Genomic DNA, 10,909 nt, shown 5'->3' with positions numbered 1-10,909 from the left:
AGGTTGTCAGACATGCATTTATTTATATATTTATGAAAGGATATTATATTTGATAGGCTTAAAATTACAAATTTTACATTATCTTTAGTTACCAAAGTTTTCTTACATGAGTCCCAGTATTGAATTATGTCAATGTTCCCAAGTTTCTCACTTGGGATACATTTATTTTAGTATTATAATTGCTTGACTGCAGAGAACAGCTCATGGAGCTGCTGTCCGTTGGCTCCAGAAAAACTAAACCTGTTTTTCAGTTCTTGATTAGCAGGAAAGACTAGAACCCATTATGGACAACTCAATTGGAATTACTCTTCTCTACTTCTGAAAATTTCTCACAAGCATATATTTAAGACTTCAGTAAATCACATTTAAAAATATTTGCCAATTGAATATTTTAAAGTTCGAGAGGTAGCATAACATCATGCAATGAACACTGGCCTGCAATTAGAAGTCAGAACTCCTTCTCTAATGCTGCCACTTTTATCTCCTGGGTGGTTTTTAAGTAACCACTTAAACTTTGTAAGCCTTAATTCCCTGACTAACTAAAATGGAGAATTATCTTATTTTTAAGATATTACCTACCCTCTTCCAATTTTATATTCTTATGAATCCTAGTGAATAGGTTTGGGGCAATTCAGGGAAAGAATGTCCTTAGGCTGCACTGAAGGGCAAAAATAATATAGTTTTTCATCTGAAAAATGTTGATATCTACTTGGACTCAAAAATCTAAGAAAACTCATTCAAAAGTGTAGTACATTGCTGAGGCAGAGTTTCTAAATACCTTGTGAATTCCAACCTACAGATCAGGCAAATGAAATAGTGAAACAATCCATCCAGTTTACCAGGTAAGAAGATACCACATCTTCAAACAATGAAGCTATTCAGGTTTACATGCTACTTTACAGTGTCCCTTATTAACATTCAGCTTTTAAAACCAGTATTCTAATAAAGTGACATTGTATTACAGGTTTTTTATGGCAGTAGTAACTTAGCACTTATTTAATCCAGTCATCTGCAATATATATAAACTTATCCTGGAAAGAGGAAAAACAAAATATAAATGCAAAGAAGAAAGAACATTGGCATTAGTATCCATTTTGTGAAAAGAAGGAAACATAAACACACATGCATCAAACTACACAGTCTCAAAATAATGTCCCTTATGATTAAGGTTCTATGCTGTTCACCTCCTGAATGAATGAAACACCAACCATTAATTCATTTAGTTGTTTTTTGTATAGTCACTGCCAATTGCTGAAGCATTTGGCCACTTCGGTATGTAACTACCAGGTTATGTTTTTCATCCGCATGTTCTGGCAGGAATGACTTGCACCCTTGTAGGGACACGAGGCTCGCCTGTCTCACAGCTTCGTGTCTCTCTGGGACGTGTAGGAATGGCAGGTACCTGTAAAGTGTAATCAGTGCTCTTCAGAGGATCTACATTCTATGCTGATCTAAATAAGTTATATATTACAGTAAAGTGCTACAACGACACTAGTCTCAAACAGTAGTAAGACACATTTTTCTCTGAAAAGTTCAGCAGCTGTGTGAGTCACATGACAATGAGGATGCTTGTCAGTCTTCATTTGAGTGTACAACCAGGAACTGGCATGACCTTGAACAATTTTTCTCCTCCTGTGACTTTTACAATTTTACTTTTTTAGGAGCAATTATTTTAAAAATCCAGTTTTCCATAAAGTTTTCTTGTATCCTTTTTAGAAGTTACACCTGAAATTCTCATGAGCATTTAGTTTGCTGATATCCAATTTTATTTCTTCAGGTTTCTCACGGCGGTAGGTTACTGTTCTTGTGCAAACACTTTGCAGAAGCAACTTATCCTTGATGGAGAAGAAATATTGTTATCAATTAAAGACCTAAATATTGCAACTAGACAATAAAATACTGATAATTATATTTTGAAAATTCACTGACCTTTTTTGAGGCAGACACTCTGTAATCTGATGAGGACTTAATTTTATTACTATTCCATTGTAATATTGCTTGTCTAATGATAAGGACTTTAAGTAGCCCAATCAAGAATGTAACTATGAATATGATGAAAAATATTCTTAAGTAGCTTGGGCTAGATAAACATTCTGTAATAAAGCAAACAAGTTAACGTTAAACAAAGCCAGTCAATCAAAGAATTCCAGCAAGTAAACAGTGTTCACATCTTATAATTAATAGAACCAGAGACTTGTACAAATTTGCATTTTCAAAACAAGGGACTGATATTACTGTTGACTCAGAAAAGTAAAGTAATTTTTATTGCACATTTATTATTAAAATATTTTCAAAAGAAAAGTTCCCTTTGGGAACAGACACAATGAAAATATTTAATAACATAATTTCTTTCCAGCCTGATTCTATAATTGTCTTAGCTGGAATATGTCCAAGTCCCTTACCCAGATATAATTATATCCATGACAGAGAGAGGGGCAGCTTTTGTGGTGTGTACTTTTGAGCACCAAGTGGAAAATCGGATTTTAAAAACTACTCAACAGCTCTGGGCATCAGCATGTGTTCCTCTTGTTATGCTTTCTCTTCATTTGTTGCACACCAGTAATGGAAAATAAAGTAAACATTTGCAGAAGCTGAAATCAGTACTACTCTAATAGATGAATAAATATTGCCTCTGAAATTGCAGTGTAAGGTTTCATTATTATTATGCATGGCTTCACCAGGAAATAGGAGTGTCCAATTTGGGATAATACACAAATCTTTTGCTTTAATTTTACTTCATTTACTTTTTTACTTCTCTGTTAACCAAATCCATTTGCCTTTAAAAATTCATTATGTGCTTTTCCAAAGACAAATCATTGATTATTCTCTGGAGAAAGAAATGCCCTGTTAAGATGAGGGCCATGCTGGATCTCTCTTTTAGCACCAGGCCTTTGGCAAACTCTCATTGGAAAATCTGCAGCCTCTGTTGTTGCCAGAGGCATCCCCCTTATCGTAGAGGAACATGGTTGCATAACAGCAAGTATTCTACAGAACTCAACAGCTGCCCCAGATTCATAAAATTACTTCCGGGCTGGAAAAGACACTGTGTTCTTCTGCCCATTTTACAGACTTTGGGGACCTTATGTTAATTTTAGAGTCTCCCTGGAGAAGGCCACTAAGAAGAAGACCTGCCAATGCATTATGCAATCGTGGGTGATTTGGACTCAATTTTTAGCAGTGACCAAGTATGCTCTTGAATAAGGCCAGAACTCTATGACAAGGGCCTCTCTGAATGAGAAAACTTAATGAAGCCCAAATTCTTTTGGTCAGTAATAAGGGGTCTTGAACAAAAGGTCAGAGATAGACCCCAGGGCTACTCATCAAGTGGAAACACCAGATTCCAAACCAAGTCTTCCATTGTCACAGACCTCAGGGACACAGAATCCAAAATGCTGTGTTGGAAGGTGGCACCTTTGAGTCTTCCACAGGTGAATGATCCCCAAATCTTTCTCCCCCAATAGATTGCCATTTCCCTTAGATGATCTGGCTACTCAACCAGCTAAGGCAGGTCCTCAGAGGGAACATGTGGCTTGATTCCACTTACTGGCTTCTTGCCTGGTGGGCACTTAGCCAGAGAGACTGAAAGAAGAGCCTTGAAGTGTGATTGAGAGGATAGATAATAGAGGTGCCTAACCAATGCCCTTTCCCTGTCCTTGCACAATAGAGGTTAAGGGGAGGGGAAACCCTCTAGCTCCTCATCAAGTTCAGAAGTATTCCTAATAAGTTAGCAATTGTAGGGCAATTGTAGGGCTCAACTCTGCATGTATTTTGAAAGGTTGCTACGGATGGTCAAACGTCTACCCCCAGCCTATGCTTTTCTCAGTTGGGATTGGGTCAGAGCTTTTCCTAGGAGCTTTAAGGGAATACTATTTGTAACCACCCTTCAGTCACAGTAGTGTTTACTTAACATAATAAATGACATGTTGATAGGAAGGGCCCTATTTATTAGAAAGGCACTTAGCTTTTGGGAGTGATTGCTGTAGCCCCAGCTGGCAGCACATGGGACTCTGTTTGGAGCCAAATTCATCATGAGCTAAGATCAGTGCAGATGTGAAACCAAAAGGAAACAAAGCTCCGGAGAATGTTTATTCTTCTCGGCAGTCTCTCTAAGGGCTGGGATTTTTTCTTACAGGTTGGAGGAGAGACTTGAAATAATAGAAGCAATGGAAATGTTTCCTATAAAGACCTAATTTTTAGCTCTTGTGGAGTTAGGAATTCATTTCTAACTCCTTTGAACACCTGTGCAAAATGGGGTTCCAGCATTTTGGGTTCTAATGAACTTTCATTTAAAAACAGCCTTTGCTCATAACTCTCACATGGTTTTTCCATTTACGAATCATCTTTTGCTTAAGATACTTGTTTCACGTTCATTGGCTCATTAAGGTCACAACAACCCTTTAAGGTTGGTACTATTTATATCTCCATTCAACAGATGAAGAAACTGGGGCTCAGGAAATTTTTCAGGAGGACTGATATTTCTTAACAAGTAATGGTTAGGGCTTAAGCCAAGGTCTTCAGACTAAAAGTTGCATATTGTTTTCATTGTGCTACATTTATCATCATTCCCCCCACTAAACTGCATGCTATCAGAAGGAGAAGTACAAGGAATGACCCTTTGGATGTTACATAGATTACAAAAGCAGATCATTGCTCCTTGAAATTTTATAGCTTCACCTGAAACACGAGAGTAAGTATGAGTTAAAGAAAATAAGAGTGTCCAATTTGGGATAATACACAAATCTCTTGCTTTAATTTTACTTCATTTACTTTTTACTTCTCTGTTAACCAAATCTATTTGCCTTTAAAAATTCATTATGTGCTTTTGCAAAGACAAATAATTGATTATTCTCTGGGGAAAGAAATGCCCTGTTAAGATGAGGGCCATGTTGGATCTCTCTTATAGCAGTTCTGAATTGGAAGCAACTTTGGGTTATGAAGGAAAATTATGGCTCCACAATCTTTATCTCTTAGTGAAGGGATCCTCTGTAGGGAACCTGTATTTTTTGGCTCATGGAGTTCTTTCTAGCCAATATATTTGGATGCCCTTCCATGGAGGTACACGGCATGGAAATAGAGCAGTGAAGCAGAGGTGTAAAACATTAACTACTCAGGAACGTCATCTCTGGGAGATTTCAAAAAGCAAATCACAAACTCATTACATTTTGTCCACAAATGTGTGCAGACTTATTTACTGTATTTCCATGTTGCCTCAATAAAATTGTATTAAAAAATAAAGAAGTGTTTCATATTGAAACCAAAATTGAAGTTCTTAGTCTTTTCCTTAGCATGGTTAATTATGAGAACTTTGGGGGAATGTGGTCCTCCACAGATACACTATAGTGCTTTGATTATGAGTCTTTCATTTACCTGATGTTTGATGCCCATAATGCTGGTCCATGAGAGCACATGAGGTTTTGCACTGATCAAGTATAGCTTGAGACAGATTGTGAGAGTGAAGGCATTGCATACAATTCCTGTGAGAGGAACTTAAAACATTAGTTCTTTTAAAAGGAGATAGACTATAATATTTTCTAGAAAAAATAAAATAACAACTTAACAACAAATAGATACTGCAAATTTAGATTAGTTCTATTTGAAATAACTCTATCATTATGTTGGTTGAAGTATTGTATTTCCAAATAATTTAAATAAGTGACTATGTATAATAGAATTACAGATTTGAGAGAGAAATCATTTTAAAAATCTGAATTATGCAAACTGGAAGGTACACTGATGTTTAGATTGGTGATCTGTGAGCAGGTCTCAGACTGTCATTGGAAAATCAATTACTAACACAAAACAATTATGTCGCTTTCATTTAGCATGTCATCTTTTGTTTATTTATCACTTATTTCTAGAGTAAGTCATAGCCACCATCATTCTTTATCATGAAAATATTAAAAGTAAAGCACACCGATAACTTACTCAACATTTATTCTACAACCATCAGGCACCAAACACAAAGGTGTGCTTTTATTCTGCTTTTCACATTTAATTTAATTCTTTCACAGAACTTTAACATTATTATTTTTATTCATCATCATCCTTACTTTCAAACTCAGGAAACTGAGACATAGAAGATTTTTTTTTTAAAATCTGGAGACTGAGGCCAATCTAAGACTATGCCCATCATCCATAAATCCCATATTCAATGGATGGTAAATAGCAAGTAATATTAGATTCTTTTTTTTCCTTTTTTATTGGTTGTTCAAAACATTAAAAAGCTCTTGACATATCATATTTCATACATTAGATTGAAGTGGGTTATGAACTCCCATTTTTACCTCAAATACAGATTGCAGAATCACATCGGTTACACATCCACATTTTTACATAATGCCATATTAGTAACTGTTGTATTCTGCTACCTTTCCTATCCTCTACTATCCCCCTCCCCTCCCCTCCCATCTTCTCTCTCTATCCCATCTACTGTAATTCATTTCTCTCCTTGTTTTTTTTCCCATTCCCCTCAAAACCTCTTATATGTAATTTTGTATAACAATGAGGGTCTCCTTCTATTTCCATGCAATTTCCCTTTTCTCTCCCTTTCCCTCCCACCTTTTAACAACTTGTCTTACATAATTAATTAGGCACATACCTTACATAATTAATTAGTCATAATTAATTAATTAGCTTTGTAGCAGATAGCCTCTATTTTCCAAAACTTATTAAAAAAATTAAGGTAGTGAGTGTCTGGATTTATTGTGATGCTATACAGCTAGTTATTGGGCAGAAATTGAAATTTAAGTCCCCTAATTTCTAAAATGTCTCCATTTACTTCATTTTTAGCATGAAGGTAACAATTTATCTGGCAACTCTGAGATTAAGAAAGGCAGAACCAACAAAAACAGCAGCTGCAGGGCTGCTTTATGACTGTGGAAGTCAGAGAGCTCATACCAGTTTTCACTGCAGGCTGTGTGACAAGTGGGACAATGCTCACAGAAGCGGCCGATGCTCCTGGGATCTGTGCACTCACACCTGCCGCACACACACGTGCCTCTGCCGCTGCACACCTGGCCTTTTGAATTGACACAGTGTTGGGATGATGCTGAGGGGCACTGGCACCGATCCCCTTCCCAGCCGCTGAAGCACTGGCATCTGCCTGCTTCACACTCTCCATGCCCTGCAACCAAGACACACCAAGACCCACATTAGGGACGCTACTGACTTGTGAAGAGTTTCCACTTGTGGATTCACTTCCCACCTCCACAGAAATGAACAGGCAGTCAAGTGAATGGAAACAGCATCATTTTCTATTCATCTGACCTAAAGAGTGCCAGAATTTAGGAAAGATGTTCTATTGTAGATAATCTCTCGTACTAATATACTGTGCTAACAAACGTGAAGGAAGTCCCTTCTGTGGTGGCTGCCCGACTCTCTAAGTGTCATACGTTCAGTTTTAAATTAAGACACAGAAATATAAAGAAGTTACAAAAGCTAAAGTAATGTCATGTGACATGAGATCATAAAATAAGAGTATTTGATTAATGACTTCCATAATCTATTCTCACAGTTGCACTATTGCTAAGGGCTGGGAATGACTTGGAAGGACTAGGAGGCAAACCCTCGTAGTGCTTCAGTGTGGTGAAGGCTATGTTTAAAGATAAGATTTTCTGAGGAGTTGAAATAATTCTCTCATATCCTCAGAATAGTATTTAGTAGATTATCAGTGCTGTTCTCATCTCTGCTGTGAGCTATGATTAGGTGGAAAATGGCAAGAAGAAAGAAAGATGGTATGTGTGAGGGGTGGGGAGTGTGCACGTGCACAAGGGGCCTTTATGCACACAAGCCGAGGAAACATTGGTTATACATAATTAAATAAATTTTTGATTGCTGAAAGTGTCCAAAATTTAATCTGCCAATGCAAATTGAAATCTTCAAGAAGGGATACATTTTATAGGATTGTGCAGTATTTCTCAAGCTTTTTTAGCTACAAGTCAATTAATCTTCCCTTCCTCCTTCCTTCTCTCCCTTCTATTCCTTGCCTTCTTTTCCTCATTTCCTTTCTCTCTTTTATTGCTGAGCACCTTACAAGTTAACTGTCCCACAGGGTCCACTGCTGGATCAGCTCAGCTTGTTAAGTGTAAAACTAATGAGGTCCAGGCCAAACAGATGTCCTCCAGACCCTGCTCCCCGTACAGCCTGCAAGTCGAGTCCTGGCCAGCTGACCTGTGAACATGTGCTTTTATTCCTCGGGGAGACTAGATGATGCATGTCAGCCCTACAGTTTTCACTTACATACAACCATTCAAAGCAGATTCTCAAGTGCTTGTGGGTCAGTAATATCATAGTCACATGGAAGGGTCAGTACATGATTTTTGGATATTTTGCAGCAGAGAATGGGATTCTATATATATTTGAAATGTCTTTGAGGAACTGACAGCTGTGGAGAAAGTCTTTCTGTTCCCTGTAAAATAACATTTCCTTTCCCTATAAAATATAGTAGACAACGGCTGATTTATTCTAAAGTTATCTATAATCCATCTTCTCTATGATTCCAGCTACAGTTGAATAAATGTTTGAAATACAAAACATTCTGTGTATACAATAGAATAAAAAGATAATTTGCCATCACACATTTAGGTAACATATTTTGAATTTTTAGCTTTTGTAACAATATAAAATTTATTTTTATAGGCTGTTACTTTCCATATCCTTACAGTAATGAAATATTTTCATTCATCAACAACTTAACAAATATTTATCTACTACAATGCAAATGCTAAAAAGGCATTTTCACAGTAAGTGAAATTATTATATGAACTCAGATGGCAGAGAGTTTAATATATTTAAAAATAATATTTTAATATTCAAGTGTTGCACAGAGTTAGTGGACTCTAACCTGTAGGTGGCAGTAAGCTGAATTAGACACAAAGTAACCTTGATATTTTTATTTTAATTCATTTCATTTTAAAATGTGGTCTGTGTGTGGCCACAAAGACTAATCTTCTAGATTACTTAATAATCCAGTATTTTCTTGAAGAATGCTGTCCTCTGGCAATTCTGTTGGGTGGTGGTCCAAAAATAAACTGCTGAGGTTTAAATTACCACAAACTTACAATACCATCTATAATGATGCTTTAAGAATTTTCCAATGAATGAAAAGTATATTTTTATAGCTCACTCCCCCCTCATCCTGACAGAAATAAAATCCTCTGAGCAATCTGGAGTGAGTAACCTTTTGCCAGAATGAATCAGACCCTTGTGGAAGAATACCCTCATTCTTTTGGAAAACGTGTCAGCCATCATCAGTAATTTCCCCTTCTGGGATGTTCTTTCCAAGATCAAAGAATATTTGAGAATTACAATTAATTTTAGGTTTTTATTTAGAAGTATATCCTGTATACTATAAGCATAAATATTAAAACCCCTGCTGTGATTGTTGCGGTGACCTAATTTTGCAGACTATGAAACTCTGAGTATTAAATTCAGATTCAGTGATGGCAATTTGTAACATATTTTTAAAGATACATGAGCCTATATGCTACCAGGATAGTGGTTAGTAAAAATTACCTGTATGTATTTATACTCACCAGCACACAGATTTCCATGGTGATATGGACAAGAAAAATCATCCTTTTCACAGTATTTTCCATACACTTTTCCAAGCTTAATTTTGTGACATACACATTTCCCACAAATACAGACTCCTCGACCGCTGCAAACAGGTTGGTCCTTGTGTAACCTGCAACTCTCGGATGGAAATGCATCTTCATCAAAATGGCATTTACTCTCCTCACATTGCAAACACTTGGAGTCCAGGAAAGTTTCATCCTCACACTTTCCTTTAGGTCCTCTGAGGTCCTCACACTGACAACTGCAGCGCCTGTGTATGTGAATTTTAGTGGTTTCATTGAAACCAATAGGTTTGATTTTTGCATAGTTTTTTCCTCCTGTGACATCACATTTTTTCATTGTAACTGTTACATTGAAAAGAACCTAAATTTAGGAAGAAAAAGGAAATATAATTACATCCTTTGATATTTTTATTGCCAATATTATATGTGTCAGTATATTTCAATCAATAACATAATAGCATCTTAGAGTAATTGTTTATAAAATACCCAGGCAAGTTTTTTCACATGTAGATGCAAAATCCCTTTTAATGTCTTTTATTTTCTGATTAATAAACTAAAGAATTAGAGAAACCAATGATTGCTAATTGCCTATAATACACCATTAAACAGACTTGATCCTGTTCATAAAGTGACTACTCCACCTTCCTATTTTCAAGTTGTACTAAAATCATTACAATTTAAAAATAATCTGTGTTTTTGGTTGGAAATTATGTTATATATCATGATACAAAAAGAACTAAATTTAGGCTTCAACATGTATTAGGAGTTTGACTCAGTCTTATTATAAGTTGGTGTTGGTGCTGTACTCGAAATGTTTTTGTCTTAAGAATGTTAAGGATTAACAGATGTGTAGGATAATGTGGCCATTGCCATTATTAATCATAGAGCAAAACTTGGGGTTTATATAATTAAGAGGTCAGATGACTATTCCTTAGAGTCAAGTTGTTTATACAACTTGGTTGAAAGTCAAGGGGAAAAAGAAATGTAGGAAAAAAGAAAGAAAGAGAGAGAGAGAGAGAGAGAGAGAGAGAGAGAGAGAGAGAGAGAGAAAGAGAAAGAGCCATAAGAAGTAAGAAAACCATTGCTCCAAACTTGAGATTTTTGAAAGAATTACTTCATTCTTCAGTAAATAACTTAATGTTATCTTATGATAGAAAAAAATTCTTTATATTTAATGAAAATCAAATGTGTATTTTGTAAACTGCTGTATGATGGCTTTTGAACAAAATCCAAGGACTGATTATAGAGGAAACTACAGAATTAGAAACTTGCAGTAATTAATTTAAAATGTACAGCTTGTAGGCACAATTATACTACCCACAGATTCTAAA

At 36.0% G+C, this 10,909-nt stretch overlaps 1 protein-coding gene across 1 annotated transcript in view; it reads right to left on the bottom strand.

Annotated features, from left to right (window-relative positions):
• Window positions 1-1,533: 1,533 nt before the first annotated feature.
• Itgb8 (integrin subunit beta 8) overlaps window positions 1,534-10,909 on the bottom strand; it is an 84,860-nt gene continuing 75,484 nt past the window's right edge. Inside the window, exons 10-14 of the mRNA XM_076863288.2 lie at window positions 9,534-9,939; window positions 6,898-7,123; window positions 5,368-5,474; window positions 1,930-2,093; window positions 1,534-1,835 (exon numbers count right to left, since the gene is read on the bottom strand). Of these exons, the coding sequence (XP_076719403.2) occupies window positions 1,713-1,835; window positions 1,930-2,093; window positions 5,368-5,474; window positions 6,898-7,123; window positions 9,534-9,939 (1,026 nt within the window). The 3' untranslated portion in view covers window positions 1,534-1,712. The remainder of the gene's footprint in view (window positions 1,836-1,929; window positions 2,094-5,367; window positions 5,475-6,897; window positions 7,124-9,533; window positions 9,940-10,909) is intronic.

The sequence above is a fragment of the Callospermophilus lateralis genome, chromosome 1, assembly GCF_048772815.1.
Source record: "Callospermophilus lateralis isolate mCalLat2 chromosome 1, mCalLat2.hap1, whole genome shotgun sequence".
In the NCBI taxonomy this organism is placed as follows: domain Eukaryota; kingdom Metazoa; phylum Chordata; class Mammalia; order Rodentia; family Sciuridae; genus Callospermophilus; species Callospermophilus lateralis.
The sequence above is the reverse complement of the archived record's forward strand: the minus strand, read 5'-3'. Positions and strand labels throughout refer to the sequence as shown.